At 33.9% G+C, this 14,518-nt stretch overlaps 1 protein-coding gene across 4 annotated transcripts; it reads left to right on the top strand.

Annotated features, from left to right (window-relative positions):
- The first annotated feature begins 4,085 nt into the window (after positions 1-4,085).
- Positions 4,086-14,422, top strand: LOC129315189 (increased DNA methylation 1). Of its 4 annotated transcripts, none has more exons than XM_054958758.1 (10): positions 4,086-4,412; positions 4,686-4,766; positions 5,886-8,946; positions 9,660-9,783; positions 10,581-10,663; positions 11,831-12,072; positions 12,210-12,296; positions 12,537-12,636; positions 13,145-13,337; positions 13,449-14,422. In XM_054958758.1, the coding sequence occupies exons 3-10, from the start codon at positions 5,968-5,970 to the stop codon at positions 14,108-14,110; spliced, it is 4,470 nt and encodes a 1,489-aa protein (XP_054814733.1). In that variant the 5' UTR covers positions 4,086-4,412; positions 4,686-4,766; positions 5,886-5,967; the 3' UTR covers positions 14,111-14,422. The 4 variants fall into 4 exon arrangements, with proteins under 4 accessions (XP_054814733.1, XP_054814731.1, XP_054814732.1 ...); XM_054958756.1 differs by having other exon boundaries at positions 4,086-4,428; XM_054958757.1 differs by lacking the exon at positions 4,686-4,766.
- Positions 14,423-14,518: the final 96 nt, after the last annotated feature.

The following is a 14,518-nucleotide window of genomic DNA, read 5'->3' as shown; positions in this document are numbered from 1 at the left end:
ACAAACCAAGACACTTTAGATTAAAGCTCCGTGGAAGAATTACAAGAATTACCTAGAGTTGGTGCATCATAATTTGAAAACCATACATGTTGAATACACCTTTTAGTAACATTCAATTATATGCAATAAAATTTTAGAAATCATGACATCTTTTAGAAAGAATGATATAAAACAATGTCAAGTACATTACAAGATAATAGACATGAAGGATGAACCATGGAAAGAGGAAATTAAGAAGCATGTATGTGAAGATTAAACACAAACAATAAACTTATTGAAAAAATAGGTGAACTCTTTTAAGAAGATGTCACTCCTTAAACTTGAGTTAGAAGCATGATGTCATTGGTTGTGCCTGAAATACTTCCATTATAATGGAGCATAGCAATTTTGTGTGCCAACTACTATAACCTACCCCTCCTTTACATTTGAACCTTTTTAAGGTTTCACGCATGTAAATGCAACAATATAAAAACTTGGGATCATATCAATGTATGGTTAGAAAAATATATAATACATTTATTTTATAGAAACCTTATAAGGCATTGCATGATCTCAAAGATGCCAATTAGAGAACAAAATCAATACTCTATAGCCCCAACACAGCCGTGTTTCATTTTATGTGAGAAAGATATAAAAAATCATATGAGTGAATCGAACTATTTATCTAGAAAATGAAGAACATGAATTGGTGGCATGAGAAGGGAGGAGGGGGATGAGGCGACAGTAACTTCAAGTAGTAGACCTTGACAGTGATAGATGCTTGACGTTGATGTTATATTGAATGCTCAGAAGAAGGATGGGAAATCCAAAGGCATGAGATTCAAAGAGGTAATGAATAAATAAATACATGTGAACAATGCGAGTTGTTGTTAACGTGTGGGTAGAGAAGTTATAATTTGTCAAGGCTTTTAATATTTTTAAAATTTAAAATAAAAGATAGAAAGGTATATTGACAATGTGAGATAGTGGGAGAGAACATTATAAATAAAATAATACATGAAGGTTTTTAAGAATTTTAAAATAAAAATTTAAAGTTTAAAATAAAATGATTGGAGGTTATAGTAACGGGAGAGGTCATGGCAAATAATATTAGAGATAAAATAAAATAAAATAGCTAATATAATGTGAGAGAAAAATAAAGGATAAAGGAAAGTAATTTCTATAAGTTTTAGAGATATTGCAATAAAATATTTATAAAAAATTAATGTTAATGTGATAGTTATGATAATGGGAGGGATTGTGTGAGAAAAAATTATAGATATATTATTAAAAAAGAAAAGAAAATAAAATAAAAGATTACAAATAAGTGGAAATAAAGGAGTCAATAAGAGAAAGAAATAAGAGATGAGGGGAAGTGGTTTTGGTTAGTTTTAGAGATATTGTAATGTAATTATTACTCCAACTCATTAAAAATGTAAGACAATTTTTAATGGTTTAGATATTAAAAAATTTAAGTTATTTTTGTGTTATAGGGTGTAATTAATTAATATTTTTTTAGCAAAAGTGTCATTAATAAATAAGTCACTTTTTATTTATATAAAAATAAAACACTCTGTTAAATAAGAATAAATATGAAAAGATGGTATTAATTGAAAGACAACTAACCATTTTATTAGGAGATGTGTTTTGGTTAAAATATTTTACATTTTTTTAATGGAAGGGGTATTCTAATAATTTTAAAAACAAATGAAGGCTAGAATTTGCAATATTTATTGTTGTCAAACTCTCGAGTTGGCTCTATTAATTTATTATTTTTATATTTTTAATTTATAAAATTATGTTAACTTATTCATAAACTTGAACTAGATAAAGCTTTGTTAAACTCACGAGCCGCAAGTTCATTGTTTTTACATTTTTAACTTGCAAGATATTGTTAATCTGCTCATAAACTCATTGAGCAAGATATGCATTGTATAGAACTTGATTTATAGGAGTAGTAGGATTCAATTTAATGAAAAATAAATTTAAAAATAAAAATTAATACTAATAATAAAACAAAAATATAAAAAAATAAATTGCTCTATTTTAAAGTCTTTATGTTGAGTATAAATAATCTATAAATGTGGGTAGATTTAATTTTAATAATTTATATTTAAAATATATTTAAATTAAATTATAGTTATATTTTGTATTTTAATTATTTAATTATATATCTTTAAAGGTTATTTATTATTAAAGGTAAATTCTTATGGGTTTATAATTCAAGTCTATATTTCAAGTTTATATTCTTATTATGAATTTATTTAAATCTATGAATTTAACAACCTTGACAGTATTTAATGAAAAGTTGGGATTGAAGGTGGGATGGTTTTATAAATTTAAATTTAAAAATTTTAAATTATGAATAAGTTATATTAAAAAATTTCAATACTAATGTCATGTAGCATCATCATGCTACCTGCAGTTTTAAAAGAATCATGCTGCTTGGAGCTTTACTTTTAAAAATTTGAAATTATGAATAATTTAAATTAAAAAATCAGAGCATAAAAATTACATGACATCACAACGTTACTTACAATCTTACTTATAAATATATATTGGGTGTGTTTGGATTTCAATTGGTAAAAATTAATTAATAAAATATGATAATGTTTAGATAATATTTTTTAAAATTGATTTTGACAATTGAAAATGTTCAGATAATTTTTCAAAATTAATTATAAAAATGGGGGAAATTGAAAATGTTTGAATGTTAAAAATTAATTTTTAAATGGAGGGAAAAAAATAGCTTTTTTAGAATGAAATTTTATAGGTCAAATAAAGTTTTACAAAATAGAGAGTGTTTGAATAAGTTTCTATATAACTATAATTTTGATCCCACAATTAATTTCAAATAAAAATCCAAACAGGCCCTGCAAAGCCGATCGCGTTGCCCGCGACAACGAGGCATCGAGTAAACTCCATTATTAGTGATTGGTGGTGTTTATATTAGACAATGTTATCCTATCCCCATCTCCAGCAAAAAAAGGAACCCTATCATTTTATTAATCATTAAATATTACAAAAAAGACAAGACCGGGGTGCAATCATTCCAGTATCCCTCCCCTCACTCCCAATAATTAACTTAAAAAATTAGTTTGCTGTATATCAACCATGATGGATATGAATTTTTTTACGGATCTAAGGTGGACGAGTTATATCGGAATTTCGTTAAACAATTTAATAACCAAATAATAAATTTATATTTTTTGGAAATTAAATCAATATAATATTAACTTATATTATATTATACGAATTTCTCTTGCAATTTATTATGTAACGCTTACTTTTTACTGAAAAAATTATATTTAACTCCCTCTAATTTAATTTATATCTATAAATTCATTTTTTTAAATAAAAGATGAACTTAAATTAAAAAAATCACATCACTACCTTGATCATCATATAATAAAAAATTAAATGATAAGTTATATGTTAAAGTTCAGAATCCGTTATTTTTCATGTTGAGAAATACTCCTTCTATTTAAATTCACAATCTTAGTGTAAATTATTATTGGCAATAAATCGAAGAAGAAATTTTGGAGGGTGTGCGCATTTATATAACAAGTGCATTTACCATACCTTTTATCCGAAAAAAGAAATATAAACTACCCAAATACCTCTATAACTGAAATATACTATAATGGAATAGCGACAGCATCGTATAAAGTAAAATCACACATAAATATTGTTTGAAAATCACATCTTAATCTTACGGTTTGTTAAAAGTTAAAATACAAAATTCAAGATATAAACATTTTTTTTGAAGACGATGTAATTTTGTTTCAAAATATAAATAACTTATTATGTGTAATTTTTTTTTCATTTTACCCCTTATGTTTATTAATTTAGATATTTATATAAATATACCTCTCATTCATTATAAATATATTGATAATTAAGATTAAAAATAAAATAAAAAATTCATAAAAGATTACTTATATATTTGTATGAGAACGAAAACATTATTGGTATACATTTTTTTTTAAATTATTGATATTTTGAACAGAAACATTATTTGTTTATTTATTTTTTCTTCTAAAAGGAAAAGGCTCCGCTTTTGAACTGATCCGTCTGCGATGTCCATGGAAGGGGTTACACACAGACTTAAATAAAAGCAGCCACAAAGGGACAACGGACAAGGTTAAGTGGAAATGGGAGAGTACCAGTCCATGACATTCACTCATGGCCTCATGGAAAGTGCTTTGAGAGAGAGAAAGAGAAGAAGCTTTTAGAGCGAGAGGGAGGGAGAGAACGCTTTCTGCCGCCTGCTGCACTCTGGAATCAACAGTTCGTTCGCTGCCGTTGCGGATGAGTTTTGGCGTGCTTTTGCTTATGAAGTTAAGGCAATCTGCATCGGCCATTGGACCCGTTTCTGCTGCTAGGGAACCCTAATTCTGAAGTCCAGCCATTGTGGAGAATGCGCTGCCAAGGTCACTGGAATTTCTGGTCCGTATTTGTTTTTTGAAATGCATGCTAAGTTTGATGCATGTGGACGCTGAGGGTGGATATGTGACTCTCTTTATCTGAAATTTTAGCTGGAAAGGTCATGAGTGTCACTAAAATGTGAACCTGATGACCTCTTGTGCCCTTTTATTTTCTGGTTTGTCTGGCATTTGTGGATTTCCTGTTTGTGAATTGACTCTATGATCCTTTGGGATCAATGCATGCGGGTGAGATAGTGAGATGGTTCAATTTTGTCGCAGGATTCATGGTTTCTTCGTCTCTCTGCGTTTGCCAGTCTCGTTGGAGCGTCTTTTTCAACCAATGAGTGCCCGATCTTGCATGTTCGCTTTTTTGCTTCCATTTTCTAACTCAGTTGCTCGCATGCTGCTTTGGCATAAAAATGGCTTGAAAATGAAATTATGTCTGTTTCTGAAAATGTTATGGAAGAGTTGTTGTGCTTACTGAAAGAAACATGCGAACTTCTGCTGATCTTATCTTCCATAAGCCTTTTTTTAGTGACTTTGATACAGTGTAATTCTGAAGCAGGTTATTGTCTATTAGAAGTTTTTTAACTCCCTTTTATTCGCGTCCAGGATGTTAATGCATTTTATTTCCTTTATTATGTCCATAATTGGCTTTGGACCAGCGATTAGAAAACTTTTGCGATTATTCCCGGGACGGGAAAAATGAAACGGAAGATACCATCAATGCATGAAGGTTTGTGTGGGAAAAAAAAGACGCGCATATTGTATTCTGTCAGGCTTACATGGAAATATTGCACTGTTGACTATTTCCAAAAATTTTGGTTCATTTTAACATAATGCACTTCTACTAAGTAATTCCTGTCGTGCAATACGGACCATCCTCCTTTCCTCTTCCAGGTCTCTGCGAAATCGCCTTTCACAAGGAAAAGGAAAACGTGAAAAATCCTTTTGATTTTCACGGCATTATTTGCCAGTTGAAAATAATTCCTTTTGCACTGAGTTAAATGCATTATTCTAAGATTGTCGAAATCCAAGGGACTTTTTTTGGGCTGAGCTTACTAGCAATAGTATCAGTTAATGGGATAGGTCGTGGGAAAACAATATACTGACAGCTTATGCTTGATAGAATTAAATCATATAGAAACAGTGTCATCTTTTTGCTGTGCTTGGTCTTTTTGGAATTACATGTTGATGCATCCAGAATAATATTTTTTATTGCTACCAGACAAACTTTGAATCACTATTGCAGAACTGGTGATTGTTATATTTAGGTGCGTTTTTTCCAATTTCATGTTTAGATTTTTAAACGTCTCTCTCTCTGGGCTTCTTATGTGTGTTTAAATATAGTTTTTCCTTGCTTTTTATTTGAACCCTTGCTCCGGTCATTTTTGCTTTATATTCTCATACTGTAAGTGATGAGATTTTTTTCTTCTTCTTCTTCTTCTTCTTTTTTTTGCTTGGTTTATAAAATGCCAGGGCTGGGTTTTGATGACGGCAGCAACATGTAGAACTGGTCAACGAAGGTTGTAAATAAATAGAACAGTATTAACTGTAAGAGATGTTACGTAACAAAGAAATAGAGGATTTATGTGATGACAACTTTGAAGGTTCTAATGATGAAAGGCAGATTTTTACTGAGATATTTTTCAGTAAAGATAGTGTTCAGCCTAGTCAGAGGTGTCTTGTTACTGGAGTCATCAACTTTGAATGTGAATCTAGTAAAAACACAAATATTTCACTCTGCTCTAGCAATGAAAACTCAGTCACAAGAAGCCCCTCTTCTTCAAAAGTTACACATTCTGAGGATGATTGTGACGTGATTCAGACTTTGAAAGGGACTGCTCTTGGTTGTATGCCTGATAGATTCAATTATGAAGGCCCAAATCATGAGGATGTAAATGTCAAACGCATGAAATTTTCCCTGCATGAACTTCCCTATAGATCCAATTTCAAAAAGGTTTTGAGTTCACCAAAACTTTCAAAAGAATATGTCACTGACATGGCTGGTGCTGCTATAGACTTTGATAGTAAACCACTTTCACTTCGTTTAGTTGAATCGTCAAAGCATGGTGTGATATCCAGTTGCTATCTGTTGAAGCATAGCATGATGCTGAACAAAAAAAGAGGTAAGGATGATGTAGATGTTTCAAATTGTACAAAAACCACTGTGGATGGAAATTTGGCCAAAGAAGTGTCTACAAGTAAAGCGGCTGCTTCTCCTGTTTCCCAAGAGAGCTTTGCAAATAAGCTTGTAGTAACAAGTCCATTTATCACTGCTATGGAGAAATCTGGATCTCATTTCCAATTTGAGGAGATACCCAAAGGATTTTTATCCTATGATTTGGATAAGTCAAATTTATCATTGACACCAGACCTTAAGAAGGACCCCCGTGATTTATTGCATCACCGTAGCGTGCAGTTGCTTATGATGGCTGGATGGTCTATGGAGAAGCGTAAGAGACCTTGTAGACGCTACTTTGAGTCTATTTATTGGACGCCAGAAGGAAGGCCAGTCCGTGAGTTTATAAAAGCTTGGAGGTTATGTGGTCAGTTTTTGTCAGTCGACAAATACAGTTCAATGCAGGATAGTTGTAAAGAATGGGCTGATTTTGGCCAATTCTGGTCTGATCTATCCCATGCACTGATCAATGTTGAAAAGGAAATAAACCAGTCAGAGTCTGCTGCTATGTTAGCTTATCAATGGTGTCTCCTGGATCCGTTTGTAGTTGTAATTTTTGTTAAAAGAAAGATTGGTGCACTGAAAAAGGGGGAGCTAGTGAAGGTGACTCGAAGTATAGTTTCTAGAAATTATAGGATGGCATGTACACCCAAAAGTTCAGCTTGGGAGGATTCTCCTGCAATTCCATTTGATCTGAAACATGGGTCAGCTTTTCTTTTTGATTCTGCTACTGCCACTCAGAGCAAACTAACAACATCTTCGCTCAATTACCGTGCCCGTAATCAGAAAACTGGGGATGGAAATAACTTAGGATATGAACAGACAATTAATGGGATGATAAAACTTCCAGTATTTGAATGTAATGGTATTGGTGACAAGGAAGAGATGTACTTAGAGCACAACACTGACAGCACGGTGAATCAATGTAGGAAAGTGTCTGTATATGAAAGGAGCAGACTTGGAAAAGGCTTGTTAACTGATGATGAGATGGGTTTTACTGGTACACAGTCCAGTGCTTGTACTTCCAATGTTACTACAACTTCTGGAAATTCAAATCAGGCATTTAGGGGGCTTAAAATAAACACTTGTCTGGAAAGTAATGTTAGAAATTTTGAAAGCTCTGATGAAAAGTACTTGGAAAATTTGCTGGAAACAGATAAGAGAGTAGCTGGGGATGTGCCAATGGACAAGGCAGAGGAAAAGGATCAATCAGATGGCGAAGTTCAGGATTGTTATGGAAGTCATCTGCGGGAATCCCTGAATAGATATCCACAAGGAGCAAGAGATGGCCTGGTTCATTGTCATGCCTCAGAGGGTGTTCAACAGTCTGAATATGTTGAGGAAGGGTGTGGACAAAGCTCAAGAGCTTCGGTGCTTGAGACAGACAACACATGTTCTACCCATGATGTTATTCTGAAAAAGAAGATACAGAGGAAGTGTAAAAGGGTATCTGAAATTAAACTTAATATGCTATATGAAAGTGACATGATGGGTTTTACAGTTACAGACGACGCCCTATTACCAAGTGGTGGGGTATGTGGTACTCACTTAGGATTTGAAGAGGGTGATCATGTAGCTGATGATGCAGAGGATGGAGGAGCCTGTGGTAAAGTATCATCAATCAGTTTGTTCCAGCAACAACATATTGGGAGTACAAATGCAAAGTTTAGAAAGAGCTGTCATAACTATGACCCTATAACTGAAAAACCAAAGTCTAGTGGATGCCAGATTGCAGATGATGACCTGTTGGTTTCAGCTATTTTTAAGAAAACTGGTTTCATCTCAAAGACAGCTCGAGATCAATCTAAATCTAAATCCTGCAAATCAAAAGCTCAGAGAAAGCTGAGGAGGCAAAAGGGTCACTGCAGGTTGCTACCAAGGAACCTTGGCAATGGGGGGAAGCGCCTTAAGGAAGGCAAGAGGTGTTATCTTGGGGCAAGAACAGTGCTGTCATGGTTGATTGAAAATGGGATCATATCTTTAAATGATGTGATTCAATACCGAAGCCTTAAAGATAATGCTGTCATTAAGGATGGTAGGATTACCAGGGATGGTATTATATGTACGTGTTGCAATAAGTTGCTTACATTATCTGAGTTCAAGTTTCATGCTGGGTATAGATTGGATCGCACCTGCTTGAACCTTTTCATGGAGTCTGATGAGCCCTTTACATTGTGCCTGCTTCAAGCTTGGTCTGCTGAATACAAGGCCAGGAAAAGTGGGAATCAAACTGTAAAAGTTGATGATGACGATGGTGATAAAAATGATGACTCATGTGGATTGTGTGGTGATGGCGGTGAGTTGATATGCTGTGATAACTGTCCATCAGCTTTTCATCTTGCTTGTTTGTCCACTCAGGTCTGTCTGATCTCAGGTTTTTTCTTTCCTCTATTCTTCTGACTTTCACTTATATTTTTACTTCCATTGGAAATAAACTTCTCGTTTTTTCAGTAATGTGGGCGTTCTACTGAGTAATTATTTCCCTGTTTCCTTCTGCCTTTCCTGATACTCCCCCCATTCTCTCTCTCTCACTCAAAATTCTCTGTATGTTTTATCTCATTGATGTACTCAAGGGTGTGTATTCATGCGCACCATTACGTATGCCACTCTACCCTCCCCCCCCCCCACCCCCCCACCCAATATTGTGTTAAATCCTTTTGTCATTTAACTGGTCTGGTCACTAGTTAACATGCTTTTATATCTAGCCACGTACTGGGAAAGTGTAAAGAGTTTGTGAACATGATGGCTTATAGGGGTACTCTGTACCCTGGATTATATTTAACTTGTGATATGATAACAAACTGACATGTTTAGTTTCGTTGTTCTTAAGTAAGGGGTATCATTTAGTTTATTATTATTATTACACATATATTTGTTGTTTTGATGAGTGAATTCCTTCATGTTATTAAATGCGAACTTCTCTAGCATCTTTAATTTGATTATCATGTATTCTTTTGACCAATTTGTGTTTGAAAACCTGATCCCTTCCTTTCTTTTGGAATTTTGTGAACATCATGATTATGGTAGTTTTCTTATTAAACAATGATATAAAAGCATGTTTTATACCTCAGGATATCCCTGAAGGCAACTGGTACTGCACAAACTGCACTTGTGGGATTTGTGAGAATTTTGTCAATGATAAAGAGGCTTCTGGTGCTTGTGATGCATTGCAGTGTTTACAGTGTGAGCAAAAATGTGAGTATGACAACCATAGTTATTAAAATTGTACAATGCATGAGATGAAATCCGTGAATTGTAATTGAGTAACAACCAAAAATATGAATTGATTGCTGAATCAGAAGTAGTCATGAAATATGCAGTGCCAGCCAATGTGACATCATCACATGAGTTTACGATTCAGACGTGTGAAAACTATGAATTGATGTCATATTGTTGTTTATGCCTTCTATAACGGAAGGAGAGAAGGATATTGCTTGAGACTATCTCAAGAATTAATTTCTTACAAATTTATGACTGATGAGCTTATCTATGACCTGTGTCTAAGTACTTCTTTTAACTCTTGGGTTAGATTTACCATCTTGAGTATTTTATACATATTATAAGGACAAGGATGTCATGTTTTATGTTTCAAGCTTTTTTGTGATTGAATCATAAATCGGTACTTTCTATTATTCAAGATTTGTGTATGTATGTTAGGATTTGATAACTATGTGACAACCTATATATTCTGAATCCCTTTTTGGCCTTGTTGTTGAATTCTCATTAGTAGTATCTGTAGTTTGATTAAAATTGGTCATGCTGAGATGTTCCTGTTAAATTCATATTGTGTTGGATCTTGTCTTAATAATTGCAGCTTTCCAATGAGTTGACATTTTGAACACAGTCAATTTTTAGGTTATCACCTTGCCTGTCTCAGCTTGAACCATAGTTGTCTGTAAAGATTCTCAGCTGATTTTTTCTTCTTCTGTGCTTTCTTCTTTGTGATTCTTTCACGATGACTTTATCTAATAATTATAATTTTTAATAAATAGATCATGGAAAGTGTCTGACTGGAGGCGGTAAACCAGAAGGGGAAGTTTCTGGCAGTTGGTTTTGTGGTGGACTCTGTCAAGAGGTACTGTAATTGCAATTCTCAAATTTCTTTACTTCTTTCATCAGTTGGATAGTGGATTTGTTAAATTTAGAAAATGAAGGTTTGTTATTTTATCCTAGCTTATAATAATATAGTTTTGATAATGTGTTTGCCATTTCATTTCATTTCTTTTTTTTTTTTTTGCTTTGGAGGTTGTTTTTAATGCATTGAATGTGTTCTCTTGTTCATTTGCAAAAAATTAACATGAATATGATTTGGTAAAAGTTCAACAAAGCATGGATAATGGATGGTAATTAACAAAGTAACATTGTTTTTATTTACAAACTCTTCTGTTAAAATATTCAGATAGTACCTGTTATTGTGAGTCATGTTCTAGGAGGCAACCATGCTGAAATAGATGTAGGAAATGACAAAGAAATTGACATGGCAACAAGACAAATTTGAAATGCTTGCATGTCTAAGTTGAGGTTTATGAGTGTCTGATATGTGGGAGACATTTGTAAGTCTCTTCTTTTGAATTGTATGTGCTTTATATGTCAGTATTCTTGATTCTGTGTTGAAGTTTCCATTATTTCTATGACTAATGTTCTTATGCCACAATGTTTGTTAAAAGTAAAAAATACTTGGACTATTTTAACAATGTCATATTTTTCTGTACTTTTAACATGTCTTTCCTGGAATGAATAAATCTGATATATTGATCTTTTTTCCAACCTGCTCTTCACTCAAGGGAAGTGAAAACCCTTTTATTGACATGAAAGGGCAAAATTTTGAATCATCTTATAACTTTTAAATGATTTGCTTTTGTTTTACAATATTTTATGTGAATATTAATCGAACAGTTAAGTCATTGTCTTCGGTTGATGTTATCAATGAAAGAGTCTTCAACTTTTGATGTAGTTGCTTTTGTGGTTGTTTAGGCTTAACTTTTAAAATGGTCTCTGTTTTCACCCATTGCATTCTCCAGCATGAACAGATCAACAAATTGACATGTTAATATTTTCTGGTTTCTTGATGTAGATAATATGGCTAATGACATTATTGGTTGTACTGTGCTTATTGTTCGTTTGTTTTCTCTGTCATCACTAATCACTAAATATTTTAAACAGCATGAATATCTTATATTTAGTGTTATTGCTTTGATTTTTTTGTTTTTTGCCCCAAGATTTAACAATGTAGCCTGTGCAGGTATACTCTGGTCTTCAATCTCGGGTTGGACTTGTTAATCATATTGATGATGGCCTCTCATGGATGCTTCTTAAATGCATCCGGGATGACCAAAAGGTTCATTCTGCCCAGTGGTTTGCCCTCAAGGCGCTATGCAATACAAAATTAGCTGTTGCCCTTACCATCATGGAGGAGTGCTTTTTGTCAATGGTGGATCCTAGAACAGGCATAGACATGATACCCCATGTTTTATACAATTGGGGGTGAGTACCTCTTCATTTTGATAACTCTTCCCCCTTGATTTATTGTTTACGTTGTTATGTTTTCCGCTTTGCAATTTTCTTACTAGTTCTGTGTCTTCTTTAAGGTTTAACAGCTTTTATTTCTATATGATATGTAGGTCTGATTTTGCTCGACTGAATTTTCAAGGGTTTTATACTGTGGTATTGGAGAAGCAAGATATCTTAATTTCTGTTGCATCTATCAGGTAAAGTAAATGTTCTCATGGAATTTATATTAAAACTGAACTGATCATATCTATCTTCCCTTAAGCAATCACTGGAACCTGTGTGAAATGGATCTGTTTAGTTATTTTAATGAAATGTAAAGCCCGTTATAATGTGCTTCTGCTTCTTGTTGACATACGAGATGGGCCATTTCATGAGTAATCGTATATGTGGCATCCCTGTATTTACTGCATTCTCTTGGACCTTTTACTCTTTTGCAGGGTGCATGGAACTACAGTTGCAGAGATGCCACTTATTGCAACTTGCAGTAGGTATCGTCGGCAGGGAATGTGCCGACTCCTTGTGAGTTCAATTGAAGAGGTATGACATCATTCTGCTGTAGTTTTGTGTTATCTTGAACCAATATTGGCCATAGGGATGCTTATAGTTGTTCCTCAGTTTCTTAACTTTTTGCCAAATTTTGTTTTTTCAACAACAACAAAACTTCTTTTTCCATTAAGTGGCATCGGCTATATGGATTGCACGATGCCATTATATTTTATCATTTACCAAATTTTTAGGAATGTTGTTAATTAAGAGGTCTCGGTGAACAATTTCTATAAATGTACTCGTTAATTTTTCTTTACCTCTCTTAATAGGGTTCATAATTATCCTTACCAATGCCTCTTGTGATCTTCTTTTTACGTGTTCAAATCATCTTAAATGATTTCTTCATCCATTTAAAAAAACAAACCTTTTTCAAATTTAGCAACAGACTGGATGATTTTTTTTTTAGAGAATCTGCGCTCAGCAGTTTGAAATGGTTCCACAATTCGTTCTTTTGTCTTATTTAAGCACTTTATACATGTACATATACTTTTATCTGCAGATGTTAATATCTGTCAAGGTAGCAAAGCTTGTGATAGCAGCCATTCCAGATTTAGTGGAGACTTGGACCAAGGGTTTTGGATTCAGACTTGTAGGTGCTGATGAAAAGCAGAAACTGAACAAAATAAACTTGATGGTTTTTCCTGGGACTGTGTTACTTGAAAAACCCTTGTTCAAGGAAGATAAAACAGAAGGTATTTTCATTTTGTTTCATATGGACAGCAAGCTAATGTTGTGCTATATCGTCTATATTTATAGAGGATCTAATCTATTTTGTGACTGTGATCCATCAACCTTGGTAACAGATGACCCGGCCAAAGTAGGTGTGTATTGTAAAGGAATGGAGATGGCCGAATCATTGCAGCAAGATGTTGGAGACACCTCTGCAGATGAAATTGGTGCTAAGTCTGACGCTGAACATGTTTGCAGCGAGAATGACCCAGATTACAGAATTGAATCACTGCAGCAGCATGTCCAAAACAATTATACTGATGAACTTAGTGCTAAGTCAGAAACAGAACATGTTTGCAGCAAGAACTTCGCAGATTACAGAGCTGAGTCATCATTAGGATTGAAAGAAACGGCAGATCGGAATACCTATTTAAGCGGAGAGAAGATCATGGGCCTTGTAAAGCAGTGTGATGACTTGCAGAAATATATCAAAGTGAAAAATATGCACGAATTGAGAAACAGCGCCAAACTGGAAGCCACAAATGAGTCCGTACAGCACTCTAGTGAGAACTGTTGCACTAACAGAGATGGTACTGAAATTGAGAAAAGGAATATCAAGGCTGGTGAAGGTCACGAGAATGGCTTGCGGGGCCCCTTTTTGCAGAAGTCCTGCAAGCCAGTATTAGGCAACAATTTTGACGTGGATTCCATAATTGAATCCTCGGGGATGTATGATGAAACACAACTTTCTTTGCAACAGAGTTCGCAGGAAGCATGTGAGATAATGAATGAATGAAAATCAGAAAGGAATTAGTTGTTCAGAGATATGGTATGTTATTCTGATGGTACTTATGGGTCAGCACTCCGTGGTGCACCTTGGGAAAATTTGACTGCAAAGGAAAACACAAGTTTAAAGACTGTGACCCCATTACGCATTCAGCATAATTAAGTCTAGCATGCGGTTAAAAAATAGAAAACTGCATCGGAGTCTTGACATGAGGTGAATCTGGATCCTCTCCATTCTTTTCTTCTCGTTTCATCTCGATATTTGTGTTTACTTGGCTTCAAGACTAAATTGAAAGATGAAATCTTACAAAGTTCTTTGTAACCTTGCAGACTCTCGCAAAAGACTAACATTTAAAAGAAATAATTCAACAGGTGTTGGCCTTAATAAGAGGCACCTTGATTACTTAAATACAAGATT

Source organism: Prosopis cineraria, unplaced genomic scaffold (assembly GCF_029017545.1).
Source record: "Prosopis cineraria cultivar Desert tree isolate PC_DT_omini unplaced genomic scaffold, ASM2901754v1 PC7, whole genome shotgun sequence".
NCBI lineage: Eukaryota > Viridiplantae > Streptophyta > Magnoliopsida > Fabales > Fabaceae > Prosopis > Prosopis cineraria.
Note: the sequence above shows the minus strand (reverse complement) of the source record. Positions and strands in the feature narration are given on the sequence as shown.